Source organism: Leuresthes tenuis, unplaced genomic scaffold (genome assembly GCF_036924035.1).
Source record: "Leuresthes tenuis unplaced genomic scaffold, fLeuTen1.0.hap1 SCAF_16, whole genome shotgun sequence".
NCBI classification, from domain to species: Eukaryota; Metazoa; Chordata; class Actinopteri; order Atheriniformes; family Atherinopsidae; genus Leuresthes; species Leuresthes tenuis.
The window spans coordinates 27,333,729-27,345,957 of record NW_027325370.1 but is presented as its reverse complement, the minus strand read 5'-3'; the positions used below and the strand labels follow the sequence as shown (position 1 = coordinate 27,345,957).

The 12,229-nt window shown below is 43.6% G+C and overlaps 1 protein-coding gene across 1 annotated transcript in view; it reads left to right on the top strand.

Annotated features, from left to right (window-relative positions):
* Positions 1–11,955, top strand: part of LOC140271988 (rho guanine nucleotide exchange factor 10-like protein) — a 68,661-nt gene extending 56,706 nt beyond the window's left edge. The window contains exons 22-26 of the mRNA XM_072367288.1: positions 535–692; positions 848–990; positions 8,807–8,978; positions 9,269–9,385; positions 10,486–11,955. Of these exons, the coding sequence (XP_072223389.1) occupies positions 535–692; positions 848–990; positions 8,807–8,978; positions 9,269–9,385; positions 10,486–11,075 (1,180 nt within the window). The 3' untranslated portion in view covers positions 11,076–11,955. The remainder of the gene's footprint in view (positions 1–534; positions 693–847; positions 991–8,806; positions 8,979–9,268; positions 9,386–10,485) is intronic.
* The last annotated feature ends 274 nt before the right edge of the window (positions 11,956–12,229 follow it).

The following is a 12,229-nucleotide window of genomic DNA, read 5'->3' as shown; positions in this document are numbered from 1 at the left end:
TATCAAATGCAGCTCTGAGATCCAACAGGACAAGAAACAAGTCCGCTATCAGAGGCTAAGAGGAGATCATTGGTAACTTTCACCAAGATGTGCTCTTTGTCCTTATTTACTACATAAATTGGAAACGGAATTTAATTAAATTGCATTCAGTTTTCCTAATAGCACCAAATCACAACAAATGTCATCTCAAGGCACTTCAAAGATACAGCCCAATTCCTTGGATTTAGGGATATTGACAGGACATAAACACAACTAACGATTCAAACAATCCAGGTTTTACAAGCAATTTCAAATTTACTGATATGTGTTTGAGTATTATCTTCAACTACAAATATCTACTGTCATAGGCTCTCTAATGTATTGCTCCAATCATACTTTCAGAGATTTTTTTAACAATCACTAGACAACTTAACATATGCAGTCTCTCTAAGAAAGAGAATAAGCACATTTCCGAAAGCATTTATTTTCTTAACCTTTCTTTTCATTCACATGTACTACTTGACTGTTTTGTAATGAATCTCCTTATTATTTCAGTATCCATGTGCACAGCAGCATAGACACAGTTGTTCAGTGTCTCCAGACCTTAGTGAATCATGACAGCTGCCCAGTCCTTTGCCTCAAACACTCATTGTCATATCTTTTTGCTGGATTGGCCAATGGAAAAGTAGCAGTTTTCCACAGAAAAACTGGAGGTAAGAGTACAATGAACAACACCTACAACAGTGAGATGATGCTAGTTTGAATGTCTGAATGAAAAGACTGTGGTCTGTACTCACAACATTGCTCTTGAAATTCTTTTAGCATAGTTCAGAAGCAATACTAAATGACAGATTATTATTCCTGTTAGAGAGATTGTGGGATATGGATTCATGCAGACTGGTGTCTCTGGGCTCGGAGGCGGTCTACTGTCTATTGACCATTGAACGCACTGTATGGGCCAGCTGTGCCAACCAAGTCACTGTTATCCAAGAAGCCAGTCTCCACACAAAGGTAAGATTTATAAGCAACAATTTGACTGCTTTAGATTTGTTATGTTCATTTCATATGTTCTTTATATAAGGTGTTAAACACACCAAATGGTTTGTCTGGCAAAGGCATCTGTGAAATCTCCTGTAGAAACTATTGTAAAAGTTCCTACCCTTTTCCAAAAAGTAGTTGGCAGATTATTTGCTGAATTATGAACAAATCACTACCAACAAAACCAGTTGGTAAATCAAAGTCCACCTTGGAGAGAAATTTAAAAAATATTTATTTTTAGAAAGGTTTCATTTATATTACTTGCTCTTATTTTAATAAAGAAACACTCCTCAGATCACATAGAAATTAAGCAATAGCAACATCTATTCCATTGACAGTCCATGATTTATGCTGATCCTTTTCGATGACTTTTATCACAAATAAAACCTTTACATCCTGCAAAAGCTGGCAGTATGCAGTGGTTTTAAAGTACACCAAGATGCAATCTAAAATCTCAAGCCAAAGTTGGGTGAGGCTATTGAAAATTTCTTTCAGGCAGCCTCAAAGACATTCTGGCAAACCATCAGAATCTTCAGGTGGGGGAAGCTGTGCTTTGCTAACACAGGCTTCCACACACACAAAGGGCGGCTGTAGCTCAGGAGGAGGAGCAGTCACCCACCAATCGGAAGGTCGGTGGTTTGACTCTGGCTTCCCCAGAATACATGTCGAAGCGTCCTTGGGCAAGACACTGAACCCCACGTTACCCCCCCAGTGTATCATTGGGGGTATGAATGTGTGTATGAATGATTAGAAAAGCACGTAGTTATGAATCTTAAGACGTGCTGTATGTGTGAGTGGGGTGAATGTGGAATGTAGTGAAGCGCTTTGAGTGGTCAGCTAGACTAGAAAAGCGCTATACAAGTACAAGTCCATTTACCATTTACTTTACTCTGGAGATGTGGTGCTGGTGACCATGACTGGGTTACAGTCTAGCACTGGAAGGAATCCTTTGAAGATATTTTCAATCCAATTGATATGCTTTCTACAATAAAAGAAGAGTCAAGGGAGTTTTGGGCGACTCAGTAATGACTGCGCTCAGGTAGTTTTTAGGTAGTTCAATTTTACAGCTGAAAAACCCCAGTGGATGAGATTGCACTCTTTAAGACGTTTACTGTTGTTGGGCTTTTTTTTGGTTGACACACCTGTACATCCTTGCATGGAGGTTCTGTACAGTGCCTCTGGATGGGCAGACTGGAGTGGTGGTCCCTCTTTTTAAAAAGACATCCCAGAATATTCCAACTAAAGGGAGGCAACCCTTGTCTTACATTTCCCAGCCTCCATGGGAAAGTCTGAGCTGGGGCACTGGACAGAGGAGTCTGACATAGTTGAACCTCAGATTCAGGAGGAACTATTCAGTTTTCATCCCAGTCATAGACAACTTGACCAGCATTTTACCCTCGCAAGGACACAGGTTGGTGCATGGAAGTTTATCCAACCAGTCTTCATCTGGTTTGTGGACTTAAAGAATATATGGTCTGTGTACAACCAAAGGGAGCTTGGTTTGCATTGCTAGCATTAAGTTAGAATGAATTCTAAAAGTAGTTTCTAAAAGTAGAATGGAAGGCAGAGCCTTACGTTATCAGGCCCCTCTCTGTGGAACCAGCTGCCAGTTTGGCTTCAGGAAGCAGACACCCTCTCTACCTTTAAGATTAGGCTTAAAATATTCTTTTTTGATAAAGCTTATAGTTAAGGATGGCTCAGGTGACCCTGACACACCCCATAATCCAGCTAAGGCTGACACTGCTAGGGGGACCTCCCATGATGCACCTCTCCTTCCTCTGCTCTCTTTACTCTCCATGTACATATTGTCACACCGCGGTGAGGTCAAGTTGGGTTTTTGTCCTGTCTCCATGTCTTGTCTTGTCATATGCTGTTTTATTTTGAAAAGTAACTCTCCTCTCGTTTCAGGTCACTTGCCCTTCCTTGTGTGTTTCAGTCTGATTGTCCGTTGTGTTTCCACCTGTTCCCCGTTACCCTGTGTGTAAGAGTCTACGTCTCCCTTTGTCTTGTGCCAGACTGTTCATCTTTGTCCTTTTCTGCGTGCGTTCACCCCAGCCTTGCCGCAGTCTATTCATAGTCTTGACCATAGTCATCATTTGGATTTGGTTCCGGTTCCTCCAAGAGAGAGATTTTGAGTTATAAGTTTCATATCATAATTTAGTTCCATAGTTAATGATTTCATAGCCTTTTGTTTCCTCCGTGGGGAAGTGACCCTTTGTTTGCTTACCTTTCATAGATTAGTGTCTCCAGTTTTCAGGAGTGTTTTCTGTTGTTTCAACCTTATTTTGCTAGTTCTTTTGCCTCCGTAGCATGAGTGATTTTCAAAAACTGTTAATATTTTAAAGTCTTGGAGTTTTGAACCGTTTCCCTCAATAAAGACTTTTATTGAAGAACCTGAAACCCTGCATCTGCGTCCTGAGTTCTAGCCTGGTCGTGACAGTACACACTGGCCAGTATGGACGCAGCAGGGTTCAAGCAGCTAACCACGGCTCTTAGGTCACAGGGAGCCCGTCTCTCCTGTCAGGAGGAGCAGATGGCTGTTTTAGGCCAGGGAGTCAAATATCTATCCCATAGCCAAGAAGACTTCAAGGCTGCTGTTACTGCACAGATGTAGCATCTTGCTGAGCAGATGCAGTGGCTTCTCAGTCGCCCTGTGAAGACGGATACAGTATCCGCTGCGTCTGAGCCCTTGTCCGTTACAACCTTTTCCTACGCCGGAGCCTGGCTGGCATCTCCTGAGCAATTCTCAGGAGACCTAGGACAATGTAAGTAATTTCTTATAGACTGCAAAATGCATTTTGAACTCTCATCTCATGCATTTCCCACAGACCGAGCCAAAATAGACTTTATGATTTCCCACCTGGCGGGAAGGGAGAGGGCATGGGCCACGGTTTACTGGGCGAGAGAATCCCCCCTCTGCAGCTCCCTCTGGAAATTGCCTCCATAAGACCTTTGACCTGGTCTCTACAGAATGAGAAAAGGCAAGGGAGCTGTGTGGGCTGAGGCAAGGTCAAGAATCTGTCTGTGAATACATCATATGCTTCCGGACCTCGGCTGTGGAGAGTGGTTGGAATGCCATGTCTATTTACGACACCTTCCTGAAGGGGCTGGTTGCCCCCGTTCAAGGTCAGTGGCTGCCTCTGGATATGCCTCATCAGCCTTGCTGTCTGAATGGATAACCGGCTTCAGGAAATGAAGGCTCCCCAGGGAGGGCACCAGCAGTTGCCAAATCACCCACAGCACATCCCCGCTTTCCTCTGGTCTGTTCCCTGCCGATCATTGTCAAATCAACATTGCCTTTCTCCTTTTGCTGGAGACGAGGAGCCTATGCAGCGAGACAGTGCCCAACTCACTCAAGCGAAACAACAACGCCACCTTAAGGAGGGGCGGTGAACTGCGGGGAACCCATACACCTTGTACCTTCACCAAGGCAGCTCAGGTGAAGAGCCAATTCACAGCTTCAGGATCAGCTCCACATAGTTTGACCTCCATCAAGGTAACACACAACATCACCTGTTTCACTCACCTGCACACGCACTGATACTGGGACATCCGTGCCTCGTCAGCCACAACCCCCATATAGACTGGCCTATAGGCAAAATCCTGGAGTTGGGAGAAGACTGTGAGGGGAAGTGCCTGTGGAAGAAGTCTCATGGACAGGCTACCACAATAATAAACACTGTTTCTCCTTCCCCTGTCACAGAGTCCCAGTACCCAGATCTGACCTCTGTACCCACCTGCTATCACCGCCTCAAGGAGGTTTTTAACAAAGTCAAGGCCATGTCACCTCCACTGCATCAACCATATGACTGCACCATCAAGCTTCTCCCTGGCTCCACTATTCCCAAGGGGCACCTGTACTCAGTGTCAGGGCCCGAATGACAAGCCGTGAAGAACTACATTGAGTCGTCACTGAAGGCGGGGCTCATCCGCTGGGATGACTCATAGTCATCCACGGTGACTATGAGTATCTGGTCATGCCCTTTGGTCCCACGAATGCCCCTGCGGTCTTCCAGGCCATAATCAACTACGTGCTCAGAGACTTTCTCAACCAGGTTGTCTATGTTTATCTAGAGGACATATTAATTTACTCACCGGACCTAGACACTCACAAACACCACGTTAGCCACGTCCTTAAGCATCTTCTCAACAACCACCTGTATGTTAAAGCAGAAAAGTGAGTTTCATGCCAACACCATCTCCTTCCCGGGCTTCATCGTAGCTCCTGGAAGGGTGCAGATGGAGCCGGCTAAAGTAGCTGAGTGGCCGACGCCTGATAGCGGCAAGAAGGTTTAGCAGTTCTTGGGGATTGCTAACATCTACAGACGGTTTATCAAAGGCTTTAGCGTGATAGCTGCTCCCCTCCATGCTCTGACCTCTCCCTAGGTTCGATTCAACTCAAGTGCCACTTCACCTCTGTGGCCATCCTCTCTCTGCCAGATCCACAGCATCAATTTGTGCTGGAGGTTGACGCATCTAATGAGGGAATCAGGGTGGTCCTATCTCCACGGTCAGAGGTGGATGGCAAGATGCACCCCTGCGCCTTTCTGTCCCATGGAAAGGAACTATGATGTTGGCAACCTGGAGCTTCTGGCGGTCATGGTAGCCTTGGAGGAGTGGAGACACTGGCTGAAGGGGGCACAGCATCCGTTCATTGTGTGGACAGATCACAAGACTCTTGAGTATATTCAACAAGCCAAGAGACTAAATTCACGCCAGGCCAGATGGGCATTCTTTTTCAACTGTTTTTGCTTCACGTTATCTTACAGACCAGGGTCCCGGAATGTCAAACCAGACACCCTGTCACGCATCTACGACCCTGAGCCTGTCGCCAAGGAACCAGAACCCATCCTCCCAATGAACTGTGTGGTTGGAGTGGTTACTTGGCAGATAGAACAAGAGGGGAAGCAAGCGAATGGTGAGATGCCCCCACTTAGTGGGTGCCCAGAGCATCGTTTGTTTGTCCCCGTTGATTTTCGCCCACAGGTGATTCATTGGGCTCACACCTCGCTGCTCACTTGCCATCCGGGACTTTGTCCATGGAGTCGGGGTCCGGGTGTATGTTGAGGCATGTTTGGTCTGTGCTCGCAACAAGACGGCCTCCAAGTCACGCATGGGACTCCTGCCCATCCACTCCAGACCATTGTCGGATATATCTATGGACTTCGTCATGAGGCTCCTGGTTTCTAAAGGTAACACCACGGCCCTGACAGTTGTGGATCGTTTTTCCAAGATGGCACATTTCATTGTTTACCTAAGCTGCCCTCAGCTAAAGAAACTGCTCAAATTACGATGCAAAATATCTTAAGGATCCATGGATTTCCTAAGAACATTGTGTCAGAATGGGGGCCCCAGTTCATCTTCCGGCTCTGGAGGGAGCTCTGTCAGTTCATCTTTGCCACAGCAAGTCTGACGTCAGGGTATCACCAGGGTATCAGACCGCACACCTCAACCAACAGCTGGAAACCAGCCTCCGATGCCTTGTGTCCCAGAACCCTACTTCGTGGAGCATCCACCTGGTCTGGGTGGAATATGCCGACAATTCGCTGCCAACCTCTGCCACAGGTTTCTCCCCCTTCAAGTGTGCCTATGGCTACCAGCCACCTGTGTTTGCTGACACAGAGCCAGAAGTGTCAGTTCCCTCCACCCACGCCCTGGTTCGCCACTGCCGCTGCATCTGGGTCACCGCCCGTCAAGTGCTCAGGGGGCCAGAGTTAAAAAGGCAGTAGACCGAAAACGCCGTGCTGCACCCAAGTATCGGCCCGGGCAGAGAGTGTGGTTGTCAGTTAGAGATCTTCACCTCAAGGTCCCCTGTAAGAAGCTGGCACCACGGTTCATTGGGAAGAACAACCACCCCAATTAAACATATCTAACCAACAAGGGGTTGTGATAAAGCAGACCAGTGGTTAGAATATTTCTAATTTCTTTTGGGAACAGAAGCCTTGATAAGAACACCAAAACAACAAAATCTGTTGTCAGACTTGAATGCTGACACAGAGCATGCGAGGTGCATAGCGAGTTTGTTGCATAGTTAATAACTCCCTTTTGTGGTAACTGACTTTGTAATCAGGGTGCCAAACTATTATGAGATATTGAAGCTTACAGAGAGTGAGATTTAAAGTACAGGAAAAAAGTTCTGCATTTAGACAGCCTTTATGAATCCTATGAAACCATATAATGCATCTGAAGCCATCTTCTGAGGGTAAACAAAAATGAGAAATAAAGTGGGCAACCTTGTCTACTGCCTCTCTGGAGAGAGAAAGAAGGCAACAGCTTGTCATTTATAGGTACTGCAGCCTCTGGAGACAGATTTAGCAGCCTCGTCCAGAAAATACAGGAATGTTCAGGGAGTTTGGTAGGTGACCATATAAAATATTTAGTTGTACCTTTTTTTCAAAACTGCCACTAGAAGATTGGAAAAGACTTTCTGACACTGCTGTAAAGCCATTCAGGCAAGGCTATTTACCATTCTGTAAGGATGTGATGGCATCTTTGACCTAATCGATAATTATGAGTTACCCAAAATCTTTCATCTCTTCACTGGCTTTTTGAGGAAAATCCCATTCAGCATGTTGCTTGCATCGTGGGGGACATTCAGAAGCATGAAGTTCAGTTTTAAAACATAGCAAGGTTTTAAAAATGAATTTCTCTAGAGCTAGACCGAATGGCTGAGATTAATCTTGATCACTTATGGCCTGATGGACCAGGAGTTTCCCAGTTTTATCATCAGATTTTGGGTCAATTAAAGCCAATTAGAATCCAATTAATTGTAATACAATCATAATCCAATAAAATTCAATTAATAAATTCCATTCCATTCCAAATGCCTTGCTCAGTAAACCAACAGATTGCACTAAAATTTATTTTCAAACCAATCTCCCATCCTGAGCGTGGAGAGAAAAAAACTCCCTTTTAACAGGAAGAAACCTCCGTCAGAACCAAAACCACAAAGGGCGGCCATCTGCCTCAACCAGCTGGGGTTTGAGAGGACAGGAAAGAGGGGACAGCAAGCACCATAACACCATTCAAAAGATATCTGTTGAGACTGGGAAAGTTAATGACAACAATAATGTCAAATATACATGTAAAGAGAGCAGAGGAAGGAGAGGTACATCATGGGAGGTCCCACAGCAATCTAGGTCTATAGCAGTATAATTATGGAATGTTTCAGGGTCACCTGAGCCATCTCTAACTATAGGCTTTATCAAAAAGGAAAGTTTTAAGCCTAATCTTAAAGGTAGAGAGGGTGTCTGCTTCCTGAACCCAAACTGGCAGCTGGTTCCACAGAGAGGGGCCTGATAACTGAAGGCTCTGCCTCCCATTCTACTTTTAGAAGCTCTGTGAACCACAAGTAAATCTGTCTGAATTTCAAATTACATTTCGAATTTAACAGGGAGCCACTGAAGATAAGCTAAAACTTAAATATGATCTCTGCTGTTAGTTCTCATCGGGTTAGGGTCCCTAACCCTTCACCCTTGTGGTAAGATTCCATTACAATATACAATACTGTATATGTGTATGAGATGGTATCATTTAAGAAGTTATGATGTAAACATTTAACATACATTCAAGGTAACATTTGAGGAAAACCTGAGATTACACAGGGGAGCAACACTGAGACGGGCATATAAGTGGACACAAAATTAAAGGTTTCTGTTGAGTCTTGCTTTTAGTGGCAGATACACCATTATCAATTTTTTTTTTTGTTGCTCAAATTATGTTATTCCTGTACAAAATGATGATTATATAATAATTTAATGTTGTTATTATGCATTTCATTATATTGCAGAGCTTTGAAGCTCACCCTGATCAAAGCTGCAGTGTTAGCCACATGGTTCATTCAGGCGGAGGGGTTTGGATGGCCTTCACACAGGGATCCTCCATTTCTCTGTTTCACACAGAGACCTTGGAACCATTGCAGGAAGTTAACATCTCTACCCGCTCCATCCATCTGTCGTCAGGCAAGGCTGAACAGGACAGCAACACATTTTACCTTTTGAATTTCACCATCAACATTTTTTCTTGGTAGAATTAAATCACAAATCATTAAGATTATCTCATCAGGAGGTAGTCCTTTCAACTAGGCTACTGAACATTGTCACCTAGATGTTCACTTGTATTGTCTATGGCCTGCAGGTTACAGTTATGACAATTGATTATATTAGATTCTGACTTATATACTACATGGTTCTTGTAGCTTCTAGCTTATACACATAGTTATGGTGTTGATGACTGAATGTCTGTATTTCAGGTCAGGTGTGTATTTCCAGCTTGCTGATCAGCCAAGGTCTTTTGTGGGTGGGCACCAGCCAGGGCATCATCCTCACTTTCTCTGTTCCCACCCTGGAGGGTATTCCTAAGATCACAGGTCTGTAATGAGTACAGCACCTTTCTGGTCAAATTTCCAGAAATGTGAATACCTAAGCATGTAAAAATTGTCTGATTTCCAAAAAGGCTTAAAGTTAACCGTGACATGTTTCCTTCATCTATACTGTAAATTATTTTGCCCCCTCTGGGGTAGTTTGCATTGAAGCTATCAAAGCTCACGTGGTCCTGATGTGAACAATAAATACAACCACTATTCTCACAAAAATTGGGCCATTGTGTAAATTGTAAATAAAAACTGAATGCAAACATTTGCTAATCTCATAAACTAACATTTTATTAACAATAAAACAGAAAACATGTCAAATGTTTGACGTGAGACATCTTACTATTCCATGAAAAATATGACCATATCTTGTATTTGATAGCAGCAACACATCTAAATGTTTCCCACTGTGTTGCATCCCCTGAGGAGACCAGTTGCTGGACCTTTGAGAGAAAGTCATACTTGTTCAGTCTTTTTCTAATTGTGCTGTCATGAACTTTAACATTTAACATGCTACCTGTAGAGTCCTGTAGAGTCTTGAGATGTAGCTCTTAGAGATCTTAGAGAAACAACAATTAGTTCACTGAGATCATTGCTGATGTCTTTCCTCCTTGGCATCGTGTTAACACACACCTGAATGCTGCAGAGCAGCAAACTGACAGAACTTCTATTTATATAGAGGTGCTCACACTGACTAATGATCAATTAATCAGTGCGTTGATCAGCAGAACCTGGTTGCTACCTACCCTCTTAATTCTTGTGGAAGCTATATGGATAGACTTGGTTTTTCACACACTGCTCTTGCGTTTTGTCTTAGCTTTTGTTCAGTAAATAATGACATAGTATATGTTCAACTGATGTTATATTTAACTCATTTTAAGACTTGGTGAGGATCAAATTACTTTTAATATTGTCCTGTTTAAAACCTTAGAACTGAAAGTGGGTGTTGTTAATTTTCACATGACTGTAATTAGCTGTTTTGATTAGAAAACAGCTAAAGACATTTATCCTACTTCTCTTGACATATATCTTTTACTTTTTGCAATGTGTTACTATGAGAAACAAGATATATTCACAAAAACCTTTGTACTCCTCAGGAAAGGGAAGGACGTGTCTGAATGCTCACTGTGGCCCAGTAGACTTCCTTATGTCAGCCTCAAGCAGCCTAACCTCTGACTTCCTTAGACAGGACTCTATCCTCAGCAGCAGTGAGGAGGGGGCTGATGGAAAAGGAGGAGGAAAAGACAAGGGCAGAGGAATTAATTTGGCAGGTGATGAAATAGGGCTAAGGTTGGAGAGAAGCAGTCGTCCCAATAATTCAGAAGCTCATCCAATGAGGGAGGGGAAGCCTAAGTGTCTACTGCTGCAGTATCACCTTAACTCCACCTCCCAGCTTCCCGGGAAGCTGCTGACAGCCCTGCCTGAGCAGGGGAGCGTGAAGACCTCTCCTGACTCTCTAGAGCACATTCCAGAGGATGGTTCCATCTATGAAGTGAGTGAAGACCCAGATGTGTGGGTAAGAGGACGGGCCACAGATCAGGAGAGAGAGGCCAGGCGCAGCAAAGTCACCTCAACAGCCATTTTCGCTGGTGGGAAAGGATACCGCAGGATAGACAAGCCAGTCTCAGCAGACTCCACTGAAAACACACTGCTGGTGTGGCAGCTCCCGCTCTGTCTCAGCCAGTGATGGATGGGCTGATCACCTCACCGACGAGCTGAACAATCTGTTTCATTGGTTTCTGCATTTTCAGACAAAACTACTACTTTCAAACATTTCAACAAGTCTCTAAAAGAGCAAGTGACACATCACTTTTGATACTCATGATTTGGTCAGTTGTGAGAGCTGAACTTTATCTACAAAAATAATGTGAGCAAACTGTCTGAAAGGTTACATTTCTCAGGTAATCTGTTAGCGCTTTAGTGAGAAGTTACCTCCAGTAAGGTTTAGAAATCAAGAAGGTCACCAATGTTCAGCTCTTTCTTCAAATGCGGCCTTGCATTGACATTTTACTTGTTCAGCTTTTCATATTTGGCCCAATTTGCAAGAATTCAATTCATCCATCCATTTTCTATTTCAGTCCAAATCAGGGTTGATATGGGGGTAGAGCGTATACTACCTGCAATTGGTTGAAAGGTGGTGGGAGGGAGCCGAAGTATCCAGTGAGAGTCATGAGGGAGAACATACAGAGGCCCCAACAAAGATTCAAACTACCATCACACCAACATGCAGCCCTCAGTTAAAGTTAGTCATGTCAAGTTACTTTAAAAAGTAATAAACAAATCCAATTCAATCCATCACATTGTAACCCAATTATAATTATAATTTTGTCATGTCACTGAGTTGAGGAACAGAGTTGGAGTTAGTTATCTGCTTGAACTATCTCTTGAGATCCAGTTGACTCTAAAACCTACTGGAGTCTTTTTTTAGCATTATTAGCTTTGTAGAGACCAGATCCTGTACTTTGATCAAAGACTGCAGTTTTTTCTTCCCAGAGTTTAAACTGTCTTTTGCTGCTTGACAAATAACAGTTTAAACATGTAACAGCATTGAGGGGCACCTGTACTCAGGATTAAAGTGGACGATGTTAGGTTACCCAGTTTGATGGTCTGGGGTCTCTTAGTAAGAAAGTCTAAAATCAAGTTGTGGGGAAGCCCAGGTAGGACAGCTTGGTGACCAGCTTGGGGGGAATGATGGTATTTTTTTCTATTTATATATATATAACCCACTGTATATACAGTCATAGGAAAAAGTTTGTACCCCCTTTGGAATTTCTCACATTTCTTCCCAAATTGGTCATAAAACATGGTCTGATCACTAAAACGATCTCAAGAATGAACAAA